General features: G+C 39.9%; 1 protein-coding gene across 1 annotated transcript in view; it reads left to right on the top strand.

Annotated features, from left to right (window-relative positions):
* necab1 (N-terminal EF-hand calcium binding protein 1) overlaps positions 1–22338 on the top strand; it is a 174641-nt gene that overhangs the window by 8391 nt on the left and 143912 nt on the right. Inside the window, exons 2-3 of the mRNA XM_060824039.1 lie at positions 7003–7148; positions 8836–8860. Of these exons, the coding sequence (XP_060680022.1) occupies positions 7003–7148; positions 8836–8860 (171 nt within the window). The remainder of the gene's footprint in view (positions 1–7002; positions 7149–8835; positions 8861–22338) is intronic.

Raw genomic sequence — 22338 nt, forward strand, 5'->3', positions numbered from 1 at the left:
TACTCTTCAATTTTAATATAGTATGCAAATTGGTGATAATGTTAGTAAGGTCTCTAAAATCAACATAAGTAAGCTAATGATATAATTAACTAATTAGAATTCATTCAGGATGTTGATCAGGTGATGTATCAAGGCTGCAGCGTATGGACATCATTGTGTTCCATGGCAAACGCATTTGCAGTAGGTCATAGAGTCATACAGCATAGAAACCGACCCTTCAGTCCAACTCATCCATACCAACCAAGTTTCCCAAACTAAACTAGTCCCATTTGCCTGTGTTTGGTCCATATCCCTCAAAACCTTTCCTATTCATATACCTGTCCAAATATCTTTTAAATATTGTAACTGTGCCTGCAGCTCCCACTTCTTCTGGCAGTTCATTCTACATTCAAACCATTCTATGTGTAAAAAGGTTGCCTCTCAGATCCTTTTTAAATCTTTCTCCCCTCACCTTAAAAATAAGCCCTCACATTTTGAACCACCACCCCACCCCCTTCCATTGGTAAAACACCTTTGCTAGTCACCTTATCTGTGCCTGTCATGATTTTATGAATGGCTGTAAGCTCACCCCTAAACACCCTATGCTCCTGTGAGAAAAGTCCCAGCCAATCTAGCCTCTCCTTATAACTCAAACTCCCCAGTACCAGGAACATCCTTGTAAATTTTTTCTGCACTTCTGCAATATAATAAGATCCTTCCTATAGTAGGGTGACTAGAACTGTAGATGGTACCCAGAAGTGGCCTCACTAACATTCAGTACAATCGCAGCATGATGTCTCAACTCCTGTACTCAAAGGCATGAGCAATGAAGGCAAACATGCCAAATGCCTTCTTTACCACCCTGTCTATCTGTAATGCAACTTTCAAAGTTCTTTGAGATTTGAGCAGCTTTGGTTCAGGGTTTATGAGTTGGAAATTAAACTACAGATACTGCAACACATCATGGAGAGGTAGGTTACCTGGACTCTTTGTATCAGAAATCAGTCACGCCAATTAGGATAGGTGACACCATTAAGCCTGTTGAGACTACACCTATCCTCCGAAGACTGACCCACCCAGAACCATCACACTACTTTATCCCGTAACCCTGCATTTACTATGGTTAATCCATGTAATCTACACATCCCTGGACACTACAGGGCAATTTAGCATGGCCAATCCACCCAATCTGCAGATCTTTGGTCTGTGGGAGGAAACTGAAGCACCTGGAGGAAACCCATGCAGACATGAGGAAAAGGTACAAACTCCACACTGTCATCTATGGGTGGAAACAAACCCAGGTCCCTGGTGCTGTGAGACAGCAGTGCTAACCACTGAGCTACCATGCTGCCCCTAACTGTCAGGAACAGGAGCATGTAATTGTGAGTGAGACAAGTAAGGAACTCAGAGGATAGGAGTGCAGGAATGTCAGTATCTGCAATTGCCCCAACAGGCTTGAGGATCTCTCAGCCTGATTGAATGAGTGCTGCATAGTGATGCAAGGTCCTGTAAGCTGAATGTGGAAATTGACTATAGCGTTATAATTAAAAAGGAGGCCAACAAGGGTAGTAGTATGTGATAATACAGTGAGACACCATTCTATGCAGCAAAGAACAGAGTCCAGACAGCTGGTTTACCTGCCAAATGCCATGGTTTGAGATATCTGCTCAGAAGGAGACATGAGCTTGCAGTAGAAAGTGGAGAATCCAGTGGTCATTGTTTATATAGATCATGATGATGTGATAGATCTAGGGAAGAGGTTCTTCCTAGACAGTATGAAGAGTCAGGCATTAAATTCAAAAGTAGAATTTCAAAATTTTAATCTCTGAATGCTACTTCCTGACATGCTTAATGCTAGTGATGAAGTTATTAGAATACTAATGTTTGTGAAAATTAAGATTGGATTGAACTATTTTTTAAATATCTGCTTCATTCTATGAGTCTGCCAATATTATCATATTCTTTATTTAACCCTGAAGGGGGCACCATTGTGTAACAGAGCTATTTAAAAAAAGAAGCTTCTCGTGGTATTTTAGGTGTTAATCACATATATTTGCGTGTCACATTCTGTATCACAGATGTAAGCAGTTAACATTTCAAATGAAATGTTATATGAAGGAATGTCATACAAACATGTCAAGTATTTGTCGACTGATATTATCAAAAGGAATAACTAGGCGGTTACATCTCCATGATCCAGTATCAGCCATGCCGTATCAGCCATACCCAAACAACAATGCTATTTTAAATTACAAATATTTTCCACTGTCAACAAAATCGCTAAACAATAATAAGGATTTTACTGCTCTTTGAGAAGGCGAGGACTCATAAATGACTATGGAAACTTCCCATTAAAACAAAATTGAAAGAACCACATTTTGGATTCAACTAAATACACCCCTCCCTGTTTAAATTTCATCATTATGTGAAACAACAGATTAATCCATCTTCTCATTTTTTATTCTCGCTGGCTTTATAATGACATTGGAGTGTTGATTTTAATTACATATACGTTTGATTGAAACTTTTATGGAAAATTAATATTACATATGCAATAAGTTCCTGCAAAATACTAATTCAGATTTATTCCAAGTTGTATGCATAAGTTAAAAATCATCAATCTTAATCAGAGTGACCAGTCCTCACAGTAAGTAGCTGAAGATGACCTTAAAAATCTCAGCAGCAGCTTTTACCAATTTTATTGTTGTACATTGACCCACTACTTAGTCAAGTACTGTCTTTGAAAAGGTGTTTTTCAGAGTCTGTGCACCCGAACAAATTAATGTAACCTTACCTTGGAAGGCCGGCAGATGGACATAATTAATGAAAATCACAGTGAGGATTCATTTGATCAAGAGGCATGATCAGTTATCTGGGCACCATGAGAATCTCATGAGCTTATTCTAAGCTAGTACATAAAAAGAGAGAACTCAATTGTGCAAGCGGTGTTGTACTTGAAGATTTGTGGTTTTTTACACCGATATCACTGATTTTGAATGAATTGTACTTTTAAATGACACAGCCTGGCCAGACTTTCTAAAGAATTGAAATCTCATGCAAATTGCTACTCCACTCTTTCTTTTTTGACTTTAAGAAAGAGTTTTATACTTCTGACAGGAGATTATGACCAGGGTTTCTTCTGAAATGCAGACTAGTACATCCATATAGTACTAACAGATCCCTGCAGCTTCGAGCAAGTGGGGAAAGACACAATACTTTTTCACAGTAATCAGTTGTCATATTCTGCAATTTAAAGGTCCAGCATCAGACATTGATAGTCGGTTTAACAACTTTTGCGAAAAATTAAGTTTGTAAGCTTTGTGAGGTTAGGGTGCATTAAGGATATTGTGCTAGCTGGATAGATGAAAGGTAAGGAATGCGGGTAGAGGATAGGGTGCCTTGTCGGTGAAGTGTCAGGAGGGCCGGGGTAGTGAGCCAGGATAATCTGGTGCCGGGCAGTTAAGATACCAGGTGGATGTAGGGATGTTTGCAAATTATAGGGTGCTGAGACATAGCATGCCACTTACAAAGGTATGCATGTAGATAATGTGTCCAATGGGTAGGGGTTGGATGCCTGGGTATATGTTGGTGCTAAGTGGGTACAGTACCAGGTCAGTATGGTATCAAGTTGAAAGGTGGCAATGGTAAGAGATGGAGTGTTTCAGATGGTTAGGGTGGGAGGCAGATATCAGAGGTGAATGGTGTTGTGGTTTTGTCCCAGAGTGTGGTTAGGGGGTGCTGTCACACCCAGCATGAGAGTGTCATGTTCCGGGAGATGTGGGAGTGGGGATTAGAAAGGTTGTCAGGTTCCATGGTTGGGGCTGGAATAGGGGAAGGGGGTCTTTGTCAGGCAGTATGGGACGTGTCAGGTCCAGCAGTAAAGAGGGGGGTCAGGTCTGGAGCAATGGATGGGGCTGGTGGATGTCAGATCCAGAGCAGTGGGTGTGGAGGGAGATCCGGGTGCTAAGGAAGGGACTCAGATTTGGTGGTTGGGGAACTGTAGTTGGATCCAGAATTGATGTAGGGGGTGTTGGAACCAGTGGTGGGACAGTGGATGTTGGCTCTTGTAGTGGTGGGTTGTTGCATCCAGAGCTGGAGATGGGGTGCAGGTGGTGGTCGTGTCCCAAAGGAGTAGGATGGAGGGAGGTGTTTGGACCTGGGCATAGATAGGAATGTTAGGTATGTTGGCTAGTGGGTGGGATGAGTGATGGTGGGTCCTGGGAGAATGTTGGATCAGGGTTTGGAAGAGTACAAGAGGTCTGGAAGAAGTGTATTGGAGTTGTGTGAGGTGAGTTAGGCGTCAGTTGAAAAGTCAAGAGTTACATTGCATATTCAATAGTCATTAGAAACCTCTGAATTTTCTAATTTAGATTATTTGGAAGTCTTGTAAGAATTGCCCAGCTGAATCTTCAATTTCCTGGACAATTCTATTGGAGTTTGCTACAATGAGGATTCTTTCAAGTCCCCAGTGTAAGGTCCATTGATGCTGCAGAAACCATGATCTATTTGGCCATTGGAAAATCCAGACTAAAGTCTTTTGATAGTAGATACTCTTCTTTCCTCATCATAGGAATGTCTAATCTGTCATCAAACTATCTTTGACTATTTAATTCAATCATTAGGATACAGGAGTGCTGTGAATGAAATAGAAATCTTAAATAAAACTTTTTTAATGATTGAAAAAATGTTACCTCGAATTGAGGATGTAAGATTTTGAGTCAGCAAATATCCCATGGAAGGAGCTGGGCTGGTTTCATTTGATACATTTATAAAGAATTTTATTGTTTTGACTTGTATTTTATATAAATCAAATTTGGCCACTATTCTTATCAAATGATCTAGTTACATCACAGAACCACTTCTCCTAAATGTGATATCATTATGACTTGCCATCGTGTCAAATTCACACCTAAAGTAAGTTTGTACACATCTGATCAAAAATCACAAATACAATTGCTGTTTTTTAAAATAGAAAATCAAAACAGAAAATACCAGAAACCCATGGGGCCAAGTACCATCTGTCAGGAGAGATTTAGGTCAATAACCTTTTGTTCGAACATCACATTTTGAATTTTGCTTTTCCCGTTATGCATCGTAGCTTTGATCTGATATATCTTTGAAAGCCGAAGCACGACTCTATACATACAATTTGTAGCATTGCCGAGAGACTGTTCAGCTCGCTGGGTAATGACATTGACTCGCTTATGATACCTCAGATTAAGTTAGATATTATATCCGACAGCTATATTTATTACAAGCCACTAGATATTATTAGTTAGCAATAACAGATTGGCAGTATCGAATTTATTTTGCAGATTACAATTGTTAAAGAAAACACGATAGAGAAACAGAATGATAGAAAGAACAAATCAGACAACAACTCAAAAAAGCAATTCAAAAAGAAATATGAGTAAACCAGAAAGGAGGAAGGGGATAATTTTGATGTTGGCTCGTGTGGAATGCGGAATATTGATTATCCATCTCTTCGCGTTGCCATTTACATTGAATAAAACTGAGGTAGATTGGGCATAATGGACAAATCGCTCGTTTTATAGGATTATCTATAGTCAAAACTCATCTTAAGCGACAGAAAACAATAGAGGGAGAGAAAGCAAACCACAGAAAAGATAAAGAAAACAGGTTTTAAAATTTGGAAAAAGGGCACAAATTAGAAAAGGAGAAACTAGAGTAAGGAGCGAAAACTGGGACTTGGAGGAGATGTAGAGACACGCAGGAGGAGGGATACAGAGCTAAGAAGGATGGAGAGAAATACAATCAAAGAGACAGAGAGGCGTGAGATCCATGCTGTGATAATAACGTGTCCAGCCAGCTGTACGGTGGATTTTTAAGCAGAGGTAGCGTGGAGCCAGTCAAATCAGTGCTCTCGTCTTATGCCCGAGGTGATGCTTATGAGCGACTTCTGAGTGAGTGTGTGTCAATGAGAGAATCGCTCCGGTCAGGATCTGCAGCGGCCAGCGGCAGTAAAAGCAACAACAGCAGAGAGAGCGAGCTTCTCACAACACACGCTGCTCTTCATATTTCATTCAAGCTCAATCGGACTGAAACACCATTGAGTTTGTTTTCTTTTTAAAGGACAAACCTACTAGTCCATGGCTTCTCCGGAAACACTTCCTTCTTCTTCAGAAGCATCTAATTGTGAAAACAATTCGCCCCTACAGCTGAAGAAAGGCATGTCGATCTTCCGCGATGTGAGTAGCAAATAAGATTCCGTACAATATAATGGTTGTTCCTAACTAACCCGAACTGAAATGCCAACAAGTATAGCCGAAGCGAGCCGTACTTTATTTCACTAGACTAGGAGGAACAGAGACGTGTTATGCGATTTAACAACTCATAATCGGCGGGCGAGCATGTGGAGAAGCGAGAAGGAAAACGTGCATCACGTTTTAGGGAAAGAAGTAGATTTTCAAACATGTTAATAATGAATGCTCTGTGGTAGAATCTTTGGAGTCAGTGAAATGATAAAGGGATACTTCAGTTATATGGTGGTGTCGTTTTCTATTGTTGAGAATGCTGAATAATTGGAAGGTTCTTTGATTTGTTTTGCTTGTTTGCTTGCACTTGGATCTGTGTAGATGCCGTTTCAGTGTGTTTTTTGAGCGTTTAACTGCATTTCAAAAAAAAAATCAGCGACATTAAAGCTACAGTTCTGCTTTATTAAAGAAATACAGTTGGAGAAAAATGATTTCAACTGAAATGACCTGTACGATGTGAGAAAGATGGTTGCAAATCTTTAATGCGATAGTTTTGCATAGTGCCCCGATTTAGGATCGAAGGATTCAATCCGATTAGATGGAATCTTGTGTGGTCCTCGTCTCTGTTCCCTAGATCGAAATGTGAGCAAGTAAAATACCCCCCCCCCCCCCCCCCCGACACACACACAAATAAAACAAGCATTTGGAATTGAATTAAAAGTACATTCATATTAAAACAATAGTTTTGGAATTGTTTCTACGCTGCTACATAATTACGATAAGTTTCTTTCTAATTGATATTCTGAAGGTAAAACTAAAAGAGGCAAGTTTAACATGAACCACGAAAACCGTGCTCTGACAGACAGCAAGTTAATAGCATCATTAGTGAAGCTTGTTTCAGTGACACTCCACACAGTGTTATTGTCGAGTGCACCATTTGATCCGGTAGCCAAGGTACAAGAGACGCCTCCAGAGGCTGGAGAAACTTGGAGAGAAGCGTTGAGCCTCAGTTTAAGGCTCTCAGTTAGGAAGAGGCAACAGCCTTGGCGTATCGGGACCATATCTTTCCGCCACATTTTCTAGCGTGAAACAACCATTTACAACGTGTCATCGCTACGCTTGTCCTAAAATTCCACTTGACGGAGCACGGTTTCAATATTAAAATAAGCCTGATTAAGTAGAGAGGTAATTTGGTCAATCTAGTAACAAAGGCACCAGATTTACGGATCTTAACTTTAAATAGGCAGTCATTGTATTGACAGTCAGAAAGCATGTTTACACAGTAGCCATTGTCAGGTTACTGAAGTTGTTTAAGCATTGCAGCCAGGTTCTTCTGCTATTGATTTATTGCCCATTGTTTCTACATAGCTAACTGAGTGAAAAAGTGAGATCCCACATCCAGGTGACCTCCTCCACCATCTCCAAAACCACATCTGGAAAGCAGGTTGGCCTTCTGTCTGTCATTTCAACAGGGTTCAATTGATTGCTCAATTGGTGTTCCTTGAACTCAGAACTCACACAGCATGGAAACAGACTGTTTGGTCCAACTCACCCATGCCAACCAGACATTCCGATCTGACCTAGTTCCCTACCTCACTAAATCCTTACAATTCATATACCTGTCCTGAGCCTTTGAAATGCTATAATTGCACCAATCTCTACCAGTGCCCCACTTACCTCGTTAAGAGGTTTTGCCTTTAATTGACACCTATGACATTCCATTTTCAGCCTCCTTTTAGGAAAATTTTCCATTGTTGTGAGTAGTCGAGACATTTTGACTATTTCATGCTGGTCAAGCATGGAGACGTGGTCTCCAAGTCCACTTGACATGACACCAGAGCATGTTAGCAAATTTTCCCCTGTTTCAGGTCCATCATGAATTTAGGCCTCTTAAGCCATTTTGTTTATATATAGAAGAGGATTCAGAGTATATAAAATGGTTAAAGATATCAAATAAGGGGAGTATTAAATTAGTTTAAGCTACGCAAGTAAAGTACTAATGACAGTAATTGTTATTTAAATACAAGTTGTGGTATTGTTTTCAAAACATAAGTTGACTACAATTTTCTAAAAGAGCATGTAACTCCCATGTGTGGCTACAAAACATCCAGTATTCATTTTGTATCAGATCTACCAGCACTCTGCTTTCTAAATTATTGTTTATAATTTTGAACATTAATTCATTTGCAGTAGTGTTTTTGAGTTTATTAGGAAAAAAAAGTTGTTTTATTAAAAGTTGAATAAGGCATTCTTATAACTTCTCAGCTGACTATTTGTCTGCCAAAGATTACAACGAGCAATCAAATTCTAAGTAGATTAAATTACGTTAAAATGTTGAACAGAATAAATAAAAGTACTTAAAACATCTCATTTCTTCATTTAATTATATCTCAGTACATCTTTTAAAAATTTTAACCTGTCATAAGCTAAAACATTCAGATATTACCCATATTAGATCAGTTGTTTGAAACAGATGACTCATTTGCAAGAACTATGAATAACATTATGAGTCTCATCTCATGAATATTGGCAACAAAACAAACCAAGGCTGACAGCTTCTGAATATTGTGTTACTTCACCAAGGCTGTTTCTTCTGGGTGTGAAACTAATGTAACTTTTATTAATCTCTGATTTATTTCAGATTTTACGGCGAGCAGACAAAAATGGTAAGACTGATTACACTTTGAAATAGATTTTGTTTGTTCCCCATTATTTGTACAAAAACATAAAGCTCTACAAAACGTAACAAATGTTCTAACATCCCACAGGTTGCATTCTTGATAAGAATTTGTTTCAATTTGACTTCTTGGTTTCTGCAATGTTACACCATAAAATCTTATTAACACCAGTGCTAAATTGTTCTTTATTACAGCACAAATGTTTAAAGAATGAGATGGGAGAGGGGTGGGAGGGTGATGGCTGGAGGAATGGAGACCTGCTTTTCAAGATAGCAAAAAGGTTTGGTGAGTGCATCTCAAAGAACAGCAATAAGAGAAGTAGAGAAAATATGAAGCTTTATGAAAATTGGGAAGTGTTAACCATAATAATTCCAAACCAATTATAAAAGCTTTCACCAAGCTGTTTCCAAGTGGCAGTTGGAGACAAGCATGGGGAAAGAAATGCCAGATGATTCCTTGTGGGATTCAGAGTAGAACTCCTGTCCTTCCTGGCACTCAAGAAGACAGACAAAAATCAATTACATATGCTTTCCTGGACCAGGCTGCTCTTCCTGACTATTTTAGCCTGATGAAGGAAACCTTGTTTTCCTGTTCAGGCTTCAAGTTAAAATCACCAGTAAGTGTCCAAAGGCTAAAATAGACAATATTGTTGCCTGCAGTTTTAAATCATACTTGGTCAGATTGGAATGACAAAGTGTCCACTCCATTTAAATACCTATTTTAAATAGCAACCAGATCAGCGATGTTAAAATTTAGGCCATTGTAACAAAGGTACTCCTCTACAGAATAGATGGTCAGCTAACATTACAGCTCATAAAATTGAAAGCAGGTTGTTGACCTGGTCAGGTGGTAGGAGACAGAAAGTGGAGGTAACCGGTATGTACTTTGACCTGATGGAAGTGACCATGGTTCCCACAAGGATCTGAGGCCTCAACTATTTATATCATAGAGCAGTAGACCATCCCATTTCCAGATTTGCTGAAAACACAAAAGTAGGTTTTGTTGTAGGAAGCATTTATGGAACGTAAATTATTAAAAAGCCATTGTTAGATTAATTGAGCTTGCAAAACTGGAGCAGATGGATATCTACACATGTATGTGTAAATAATCCTTTTGGGACAAAAAAGATAAATCCACATAGTTTTTAAGTAGTGTAAAACTAGATGCACTTGTACATTAGGAGATATGTGGTCCATATACAAAATGAAAGCATAAGAAATAGGAGCAAGAATGGAACTTATGTACTTTGACCCTATTCAGTCAATTAATAAGATAATGGCTAATCCTTGATCTGATCTCAATATCTGTCAAATTCCTTAGAAACTAAAAAAACTATCAATCTCACCTTAATATATTTTGCTTTACATACTGAATACAATTTTCTGAAATTACCTAATTCTAGAAAGGTCCAAATGATTTGGAAGTTCAAAAATATTGCACTCATTCAAGAAAAGATGGACAGAGAAAACAGAGAATTGTGCATTTTTTATCTGACAATTGTTAGGAAAATCTTGAATCTATTATTAAGGAAGTTTTAACAATGCAGTTAGTGCAGTATGCTCAGGCAAAGTCAGTGTGCTTTCACAAAAGAAAAATTATGTTTTCTTTTAATAACCCTCTATCAACACCACTGGTTAGTCAGAATTTAACCTATTTTACTAATCAACTTGTTCAGAGATATTATTACATACCTCTGAAGCAGGTGGGAATTGAACCTGGTCTCTACCACTCGGACATTACCACTGTGCCATATCCCTAACAGCCCTTTGGAAGGTTTCCCTCTTGAATCGCTGCCTTCCGTGGAGGGATAGGTACTTGCATAATGCTATTAGCAAGTGAATTTTTGACATGGGGACAGTGAAATAACAACAAAGGTGTTACAGTGCATCTTGTAGATTGCACACCATACTGCCATTGTGCATTCATGGTGGGGGAGGTGAATGGTAAAGGTGTTAAATGGACTTGTTTTATTAGAGTTCTTTGAGGATGTAACTAGTAGGGTAGAGTTAATGTCCACATGACAGGGAGAGAGAGATCCACTTTTCAAGTATAGTATTAACAGCTATACTTCATTGTTTGAATTTTAAAATGCACTGAATTGGACTAAAACATAGCTATCACTAAAATAAGTGAACTATAATTTCTGGAAAGTTCCAATCAGCAGTTACTAGAATAGAGCACAGATTTCACCCTCCTGATATATCAGACCATTGCGTATATGGACTTTGAGTCAAAAAGCTGAAAACAACAGTGGCAATCAAAACAAGCTATCACAACTCATTATGCCTACAATGGTGCCAATAGCTCACCATCAGTCTATTGCAAGGATCAATGAGTTTTGACCAGGTGCATAGAAATCTGACCCATTATACATGTGAAGGTTCAAATAGCCCTTTTTACCGTCTAAGGTGAATACCAGATCTCTAGCTATAAGGATAGTAGTTCCTATTTACTGAATATGTACATCCTTGCCGTAAATTGGAACTCAATTGAACTGATTCATTACATAACCAAAACTCCTTTGCTCTTTGAAAATTCTTTAGTTATATATTTATGAACACTCACCTCAATATGCTAAAAGATTATTTTACTGACAGCTTCATAGTCTGCTAAGAATCTAAATGGTGATTTCATAACCAATTCCACGCTTAGCTATGAAACCCAGTTCCAGAAGAAAATACAAATGTGCCTGAAAAGTGGACAAAGTGTAAGTCCCCAAACATCATATTTCTGGTCTACATTAATTTTAAAAGAAATTCTTCAACTTCAGCCAACTGTATCTGCTTAAATCCAAGATCCTATAGAAATGAATCGTCACTGGACACCGAATTTCAGGAGGCGACAGTGAGGACTGCAGATGTTAGAGATCAGAGTCTAGATTAGAGTGGTGCTGGAAAAGCACAGCAGGTCAGGCAGCATCTGAGGAGCAGAAAAATCAATGTTTTGGCAAAAGCCCTTCATCAGGACTCAGGACTCAGACAAAAACCATACAAATTGATGTCTATATACTTGCTTTGTTTTAAAAGCAATTTTTAATTGGAAATCCTTTCCTTCTTTCTTTCTTCTTTGTGTACATTTTATCTGTCTTCTGTGTATGTGTGTTTGTGTTTGTGTATCTCCATGTGCTTGGGATGAATGACCAAACCATACTTTTGATTTAACCCTAAAGAGAGTTTGTTGCAAATCATTTACAAATTGGATTTCACAAACAGAGGGCTTGCAGAAATTATGCCATTTAGTGAAGCCTCTAGATCCAATATCCTTCAATTTCCAAAATGTATTGGATCATAAGAAATAAGACCAGGAGTCCGTCAAGCCTACTCAATTATTTAATAAGATCATAACTGAATGTAGGTTTGCTCTTTGAGCTGGAAGGTTCATTTTCAGATGTTTCATCACCCTACTAGGTAGCATCTTCAGTGGGCCTCAGCCGAAGCACTGTACATGATTCCTGCTTTCTATTTATATGTTTGCTTTTCTTTGGGTTGGTGTGTCATTTCCTGTGGTGATGTCATTTCCTGTTCTTCAGTGGTATCATCCACATAGCAGACCCAAAGTTTGGGTTGGATGATTGGCAGAGCCGCTTGTTCGAATACGTAGATAACACCTTTGTCATCACGAAATGAAACAAATTAGAGGAAACCTTCAAGACCATCAATAATACCCTTATTCGCATAAAATTCTTGAAAGAGGAGGAAAACAACAACAAACTGGCATTCCTAGATATTACAGTAGAGCGAGCAGCCAATGGGCAACTTCAAACCAGCGTCTACAGGAAAACAACACATACAGACCAAATATTGAACTACAGAAGCAATCATCCCAGCATCCATAATTGAAGCTGCATTAGAACATTACTTCAATGAGTAATTATGCAGAGCAAAGGAAAATCACCTACACAGTGTATTCAAAAAGAATGGATACCCAATTAAGCTAGTCCGCCGATTTCTCAGCAACAAACCCAAACAAGCAGACAAAACACGGCCAGAAACCCTAGCCACTCTGCCCTACATCAATGACATCTCTGAAATGATTGCCAGACTACTCAGACCCTTTGGCATCATGGTAGCCTGTAAACACACCAACACATTAAAACAGCAGCTAATGAGCTTGAAAGACCCTATACAGATATCAAACAAAACTAATGTCATTGACAATGTACCAGGCAAGAAATGTAACAAACACTACATTGGAAAAACAGGCAGAAAACTAGACACCAGGATACATGAACACCAACTAGCCACAAAACGACATGACCCTCTCTCACTAGTATCCTTACATACAGGTAAGGAAGGATACCACTTCAACTGGAACAATATATCCATTTAGGACAAGCCAATCAGAGACACCCATGAAAATTCCTAGAAGCATGGCATTCCAAATGGAACTCTATCAATAAACACATCAAGTTAGACCCCATCTACCATCCCCTGAGAAAAAGAACAGGGAATGTCATCACCACAAGAATTGATAACACCAATCCAAAGAAACCCAAACAAATAAACAGAAAGCAGGAATCATGTACAGTGCTTCGCCTGAGGCCCACTGAAGATGTTACCTAGTATGGTGAAGAAACATCTGGAAATGAACCTTGCAGCTCAGCGAGCAAACCTACATCCAGAACCTCAACCTGAGCTACAAATCATCTCAAAACTGGCTTAAATCATAACTGATCTGATTGTGGCCTTAACTCCACTTTCCCATCTGTATCTCATAATGAGTGAGTCTCTTTTCAGCAAAAGTACATCCAATTCAGCCTTGAATATAGTCAGTGACCCAGTCTCCACTGCTGTTTGGGGAAGAGAATTCCAAAGGCTAGAGACTGTCTAAGAGAAGAACATTTTCTTAAATTGGAGGCATGTTAGTTTTAAACTGTGTGCCTTAGTTCTACATTCTTAACAAGGTAAAATATCCTTTCATTTTGATCTTTTGAAGTTGCTTCAGGATATTTATGTTTCAATAAGATCTCATCTCAATCTTCCAAAATTCAATAAGTGTAGGCCCACCCTGCATAGCCTTTCTTCATAAGACAACCCTTTAATCCCATGAGAAAACTTAATAAAGTAGCTCTGAACACTTTCCTATTCAAGTACATAAGTAAAGCAAAACTGTACACAGTAGCGAGAGGTGGACTCACTCATGCCCTATGCTGTTAAAGTAAAATTTTGCCACTTTTATCCTCTATCACCTTTGTCGTAAAAGTCCAACAATCCATTTGCATTCTGAATTACTTGCTGCACTTATGCATTGATTTATGTTTCATGCATAAGGGTCCTCAATCCACTGGACTGCAGTTTTCTACTGTTTCTTCATTTAAATAATATTCTGCTTTTCAATTTTCTTGTCATATAGGAAACTTGACAATTACCCATACTATACTCCATCTTCCAAAAGTTTTGTCTACTCACTTGACCCATCTAGATCTCTTTACAGACTTTTTCTATCATTCCCAGCATTTGCTTTCCTGTTTATTATTGCACCATTAGTAAATTTTATTCCTGTGGTATTCAATGGTTTAATTGATCTGTGTTTGATTGTATAAGTATGTTGTCTGATCAGTATTCACTGTGCTATATTAATTATGCCTAGGTTAAGATTCTGAGGGCTAAAGTAAATAGAGCTTCGAGAAATACCTGAGAAGCCAGATTTGTGATCATGTGTAGACATGTTATGATTGTTGAAATATTTTAAAGCAATGTAAATAAACTTTCTATAGACTTAAAACTAACATAATTTCTGTCAACTATCTGTTCTGTGGTAAATCTGATATCAAATATACAACAAATCAGTGAATATACAACAGTTACTATACAGTGAAACGGTGAGAATAACCCTTTATGTCTTCTTCAACTGGACGAAACTCAGGTTTCGTTGTTAAAATGTTTATTCGTGCAGGCATGGAAGAAAATTATGCAGTTTAGATAGATAACAAGCTTCCATTACAGTTACTCATTTACTCACCCCATCTTCACCTAATCATATTTGCATAGTTCACACACCAAGTTAGGTACACATGATTATATCATTCAATCACATTCAAACTATCCGTACTGCACATCTCTACTCTGTGGAATTCCAACCACTTACAATCTATCAAGTTGAAAATTACTCATTTGTCCAGACTCTGTTAGTTAATTCCTGTTGGCTAATCATCAATTCATGCTCATTTATCACTCCAACATCACAAGCTCTTAACTTGTGGAGTAGCTTTTATGTCACAGCTTATTGATATTGTTTTGGAAATCCAAATACTATCTGTAACGATTTGTAACATATTCTCTTTATCCACCTTGCTTAATACATGCTGAAAGAACTTTAATAAATTTGTTAAATATTGTTCCCTCTCAAATAATCATGTTGACTCTGTTTGATTGTATTATCGTTTTCTAAATCTTTTCTACTACTTCCATAATAATGGATTCCAATAGTCTCTCAGTGATGGATGTTTGGCTAACTGAACCATCCTTTCCATCTTTCTTGAATAGCAGTGATACAATCTGCAGTTTTCCAATCCACTGGAACCTTTCCCGTTTCACATTGAAAGGTTGACGCAGCTTGCGGTACTTATGGTGAATCACTTATTTTAAACAATACCACTTGCTGCTTTCATTTAGCTCCTTATAAAGATGCTTTTTTCTTGTTAGTGAAGTTATCATTGAACTTTCTGATCATTGTGCCTCGTTTTTAATTTCTATTTTCTATCCACGTTAAATAATAAAAGAGTATTCTCTGATTTAAGTAGCAGTTTAGTTGCCTCAGGAATAACCCAGCTCAATAACCTTGACAACAGGGTCTCAACACAACATGATGCAACTTGCTAATGTATCAAGGCAACATGATTATGTCTGAACAAAACTAGATGCAGCATTTTTAGTGTCATGAGGCAGCATAACACAGTTGACTGAATCTTATGTTTATTTGACTAAGAGTCAGTTGCATCAAGCTTTTTGGAGGTTTTTTTCTGCCAGAATGTGCTCTCTTGCTGTATTTTACTACATTTGCCTCATTAACTATCTGCTCCTCCCCATGTTGTCACACTCACCTGATTCCAGACCCAGCTTTCCCCGATTTTTCCTGAAAAAAACTCATTGTTCACCATTGTCCTCTGAAAGACTGAAATCCCTTGTGCCTGCACCATCTTTGAAGGGTTGTTGTGCAACCAGATAAGCACTGGCATTGTCCCTCACTAGCAATGCAATGGTGTTGCGAGCATAAAGCAATGCTGCTTACAGCACAAACTACATGGCAGGACACTCCATCACCCACACAACCCATTCTCTGGTGTTTAACCACAAGGAAAATTCCATTTCAGCACCTTCTCTAAGTCACCAATATTGTGTCCCAAGTGTCCATTGAACATCCACAGGTTGTCATTGTCCAGTAAAGGAACATCACATACAGACAGGCAATTGGAACATTCCCAAAGTGAGCTTTTATTTACACCTGCAAAAGCAAATCCAAACAAAATGACCAGAGACACCCCCACAATGCAAAACAAATGCTGGCATCATGACCAATGACTATTTGACACTGCTGTACCCAGCTGTCAACCACTGGAACCTGGTGTCAATCAGGTCCTGTCTGGTTTGTATTGGTCAGTGTAGCAGAGCCTCCACCTCTGCAATGTCCTCATCCTCCTCCTCAAAAACTGCCCATTCACCCACTTCCTTAAAGCCCAGCACATCCCCTTCTGCCTTTCTTCAATGATGCATAGCACAGCATACCACAATGATGTGCACACTGTCTATACTGGAGGGCCTACCCCTCCCAGATGAAGCTGTAGAAGCACATCTTAACTAGCCATAACGCCTGCTGTACCATGGCCCTGGTTGCAGCATGTGCACTAACCTGGTGAAGGTACCTGGCCACCAATGCTGATAGTGTCCACTGCAAGCTGCATTCCCTGCCATCACCAGCAATGACTGATATTATATTACATTGTTATACATTACATAACAAAGAGTTGTGAACACAGTGCAGTCCATCACACAAGCCAGCCTTCTATCCATTGACTCCACCTATACTTCTCACTGCCTCAGGAAGGTAGCCAACATAATCAAAGATCTCCCTACCCAAGTTATAATCTCTTCCAACTTCTTCTTTCAAGCAGAAGAGACAAAAGCTTATACACACGTACCAACAGATTCAAGAACAGCTTCTTCCCTGGTGTTGCTAGACTTCTGAATGGACCTGTAAAAAGTGAGGTCTGCAGATGCTGGAGATCAGAGCTGAAAATGTGTTGCTGGTTAAAGCACAGCAGGTTAGGCAGCATCCAAGGAACAGGAAATTCGATGTTTCGGGCCAGAGCCCCTCATCCTGATGAAGGGCTCTGGCCCGAAACATCGAATTTCCTGTTCCTTGGATGCTGCCTAACCTGCTGTGCTTTAACCAGCAACACATTTTCAGTTCTGAATGGACCTCTCAAGTTTTAAATTTAATATTGATCTTGCTCTTCGTGCACCTTCTCTGAAGCCATAAAATTGTATTCTTTGGTTTGATCTATTACCCAAATGATCTGTATTGCATGCAAAATAAAACTTTTCATTGAACCTAAGTATGTGACAATAATAAATCAAATCAAATATTAAAAAGGCTACACTTCAACCCCCTTCCTAACTCAGACTCATATCAACTTTGAAACTTCTAATTCAGTAAAGTTCCGTGTAGTGAAGTGATAGTCCTCTGCTCCCACAATAGCCTTACTGGTTTCACAACTAATGAGATGCTTTTGGTCAGCATTGACCTATTTTCAACCTCCATCTTTGAGAGGACAATGTTCATCTTGCAGACACTGATGCACAGGTTTCCTTTTAAAGCATTTAAAACTTAAGCATGTTCACTCTGCATGCATTGAAAATGGGCAAAAGAATTACTGCAAGTCACATGTTGCTATAGTTTGCAAATGCACACTTCATGTATTTGTTCCTTTAATGTCCCAGCATCCAGCCGATATGGATCCCGTGCTTTCGCCATCAAACTGACACTGGTTCTGACCACTATGGAGTTGTCCCAATCAATTTTCCAGTTATATTTTACATCTAGAGAACAGCAGGTGAAGGCAGAGAATACAGCCTGGGATGGATACTATCAGAACTGGTAGTCAAGCATCCCATACCCTTCCTGCCTTCTTTACTTCGCCCTGCCCCAACAAATCATTCCCACCATCCTTTATATGGAGATCAACCACATTGAACTTAACCTCTCATTTTCCTCCTTGCCTCTGCAGTCCTGACATTACACCTTCCTGATTCCCATCTGGATAACCATGGTGCCCCATGAAGGTTCCAGTGGCATCCACTGCCAATACCCTACTCCCATAGCCCTCTGATGCTGATCTAGAAACCTCTCTTATGCCTTAAGGATCCCCTAATTACCTTGTCCCCATATCCCAATCTCAACAAATGCCACTACTTTGTCCCCCTCAATGAACCTTGATAGTCTCATCTGTTTTTGCATTGATCCTTCTGTAGTCCCTACAGCCCTATTTGCACACTCCTCAATGCATGGACCCCCTTGGAATGTATTTGCTCCAGCCCCATGACCGGCCTTGATGAGCAGTCCCTAAACAGATACCCGAACAATGTCTTTGCAGCTCCCTAACTGATGATATGTGATTTGCCTGTCTGCTTGTGATGGCGTTGGAAGACTGGCAGATTTCCATTCCCTGGACTGAAGCCAGACATATCCCCTAACAATGATCAAGTGGACGAATGGCCCTGACCAAATCGCTCAACTATCCGTGTGGACTGTGCCTGTGAGTAATGGTGCCAGGAACCTTGATTGACAGCAACCCTCTCTTGAAATGAGAACTAGCCCCCATCCACTTTCTGACATGGCTATTTAGTTGAATAAATGTGCAATATATCAGCATTTTTTAAATATCCTGCAAGTAGATAGAAGAACTACCATGAAGATCCTAAGGAGTTAGCAAATCTCAGATGCTGATATCTGTGGATGAAGGCTGCTTGTAACTGGTGCTCATGGACTTTCATGTTTGCCAGGACTGATCAGTCAGGAGGGTGGACATATCGCTATATGGCACCATTGTACATCTGTGCCACACTTACAGCATTTGCCAGTAGCTTACCCAGCAATCACTGCATGTACTCCAAGCAAATGACCATATCTGAAAATCTAATGGGAGTCATCCTTAATCCCCTCAAGGGAGAATTAAGCAGTGCTACCAGTCACTCAAGAGAATTGTCCAAGGTCAAGTCCAAGATGTTGGACTCAGTTAGTCTTGAAAGCTGAGTCCAACCAGTCAGGGGATTACCACTAAGCCAGTTGGAGATCTGCACGTAGATCAGTCAGGATCTTGTCCATCCTTAATCGGGAAAAGTGCTGAGGCATTCTGAGTGGGAGAGAAGGAAGAGATACTTAGGGTGTAGGTTTGCTCGCTGAGCTGTAGGTTTGATATCCAGACATTTCATTACCTGGCTAGGTAACATCATCAGTGGTGACCTCCAAGTGAAGCAAAGCTGTTGTCTCCTGCTTTCTATTTATATGTTTGTCCTGGATGGAGTTCCTGGGGTTTGTGGTGATGTCATTTCCTGTTCATTTTCTGAGGGGTTGTAGATCTATGTGTTTGTTTATGGCGTGTGGTTGGAGTGCCAGGCCTCTAGAAATTCTCTGGCATGTCTTTGCTTAGCCTGTCCCAGGATAGATGTGTTGTCCCAGTCGCATTGGTGTTTTTTATTCTTCCGTGTGTAGGGCTACGAGGGAAAGAGGGTCGTGTCTTTTTATGGCTAGCTGGTGTTCGTGTATCCTGGTGTCTAACCTTCTTCCTGTTTGTCCTACGTAGTGTTTGTGGCAGTCCTTGCATGGAATTTTGTAGACGACGTTGGTTTTGTCCATGTGTATAGGTGTATAGGTGGTTCATATTCAAGATGAATGGACACTCAAAAAATACATTCCACAGATTCCTCAAGAACAAACCACGACAAGCAGACCAAACACAGCCAGAAACTCTAACCACCTAACCATACATCAAATAAGTTTCAGAATTGAAAGCCAGACTACTAAGACCCCTCGGAATCCTGGTAGCACACAAACCCACCAACACTCTCAAACAAAAACTAACAAACTTAAAAGACCCAGTACAACCCATGGACAAAATAAATGTCGACTACAAAATTCCATGCAAGGAGTGCCACAAACACTACGTAGGACAAACAGGAAGAAAGTTAGAGACCAGGATACACGAACAACAGCTAGCCACAAAAAGACACGAGCCCTCTCTCCCTCGTAGCCCTACACACAGATGAAAAACAACACCATTTTGACTGGGACAACACATCTATCCTGGGACAGGCTAAGCAAAGACATGCCAGAGAAATCCTAGAGGTCTGGCACTCCAACCACAACACCATAAACAAACACATAGATCTAGATACCATCTATCAACCCCTCAGAAAACAAACAGGAAATGACATCACCACAAACCCCAGGAACCCATCCAGGACAAACATATAAATAGAAAGCAGGAGACAACAGCTTCACTTCACTTGGAGGTCACCACTGATGATGTTACTTAGCCAGGTAATGAAACGTCTGGATATCAAACCTACAGCTCAGCGAGGAAATCGACACCCTAAAGCTCAACCTGAGCTACAAACCTTCACAGACCTTGCAAGAAGGGATACTTAATTGGGGGATGGGTGAGTGAGCCATTGAGAGAAGATGCTGCATACAATAGTGAGAGTGGTAGACCTTGAATCTCAGCGCAAAGTGACTGCTGTCGCAGAATTATACAGAACTTGCAGAGCACAGAAGGTCATTAATCTGCCTGCGTCATTGGTGCACATTGCTCCACACTGTGGACATCACATTGTGACTGGAAGCATCTAGTGCTGTTGTCTCCTCACCTTGTCCTGGGGAAAAGTTGATGGCCTTCCTGTCCACCACGCTTTATCTTAGGATCTCCAGGTCCCTGTCTGTTAAGAAGTACAGTAACTTGTCTTTCTCAGCATATATTTGGAATTACACAGATACACACTAAGGGCACTTCCTGACTCACAGTGTTTGAAATGTTGTACAGATAAGATTAAATATGGCATGTGCATCATGAGTGCCTCCAAGTCCCAGCATGAATTAGTTCTTCTGCTGCTGCTGAGTGCACAGTAGTATAAGCGTGGTGCCACGGAGGCAGGATGCATAATTAATAATGTGAGAGATGGAGATTGCATGAGAAAAGTTGTCAGGGCTCTTGGAGGAAAACTGTCTGTGAACCTTCCCAAAATTGACATTCAGCCTGAATATGGGAAAATTCAACCTTTGGATGCATTGCAAAAGAGATTTAAAACAATTACTTCTGGTTCACCTTCTTGTTCACCAATGCACACTGAAATCACAAAATAATATTGCAAAGTGTATATCCAGTCATCCTCAAGTGACAATCCTACATCTCAGGACATGTAAGTGAATAAGCGCTGTGTGCATTAATGTTTTATCTAAGTACTATTTTTGACAGCATATTTTCATAAATATAATTACAGCAACATTTTAAACATTAATTTTCAGCTAGAATATTTAGCATGCAGTACTATGGATATGGTTATGAAGCTAGGAAAGAATTATAAGGCCATCAATATACTTTGTGGTCAAATATAATGTATCATCAGTTGACAGGAAGCTCATTGTGGAATGCATTCTGTCATATTTTTCTGGGAAAATGCTTTTACAAATTATGTAAAGCCAGTAAAATTTGACTCTCTCTGTGTCCAGTTTTCAGAAGATAGGCCAATACATCCTAGCTACCTTCCCTTTCCACACAGTCCATTCAGTTCATGAGTGTGGAAGGTGCCATTCAGGACAACTCTCAGCACACTTCACAGAAGAGTAGATTTCCTGCTATGTTACTGTTTCGCAATCATTTCCTGGATCTGATGTTCTTGTTATGGACAAAAATAAATCAATTTGAAATAGGAGTGACAATGTATAGTCTAAAACCACTTGCCCTATCTTTGGAGGCCTAATCCCACTTGGGAACTCACTCTGAATAACTATGCTGGGCAAATCCAGAATATATTAGTTTACAGAGCTATGATGGTTCCTGCCCTCCTATATGGCTCTGAGACATGGGCTGTCCATAGCAGACACCTCAAGGCTCTGGAGCAGTACCACGAATGCTGCCTGTGCAAGATCCTGTGAATCTGCTGGGAAGAAAGACGCACCAACACCAGCATGCTTGACCAGGCCAAAATACCCGCATTGAGGCACTGACCATCTTTGATTGGCAACGATAAGCTGAGCATGTCGTCTGCATGACCAACACGAGACTCCCCAAGCAGGTGCTCTACTCTCAACTTTGAAACAGCAGACAAGCCCCAAATGGACAGAGGAAGCACTTCAGTGATACCTTCAAGGCCTCACTGGCAAAGTGCGGCATTGCCACAAAGACCTGGAAATCATTGGCCCAAGACTGGCCAAAGTGGAGGAGGTACATCCAGGAAGACGTTGAGCACCTT

The sequence above is a fragment of the Hemiscyllium ocellatum genome, chromosome 4 (assembly GCF_020745735.1).
Source record: "Hemiscyllium ocellatum isolate sHemOce1 chromosome 4, sHemOce1.pat.X.cur, whole genome shotgun sequence".
Lineage (NCBI taxonomy): Eukaryota > Metazoa > Chordata > Chondrichthyes > Orectolobiformes > Hemiscylliidae > Hemiscyllium > Hemiscyllium ocellatum.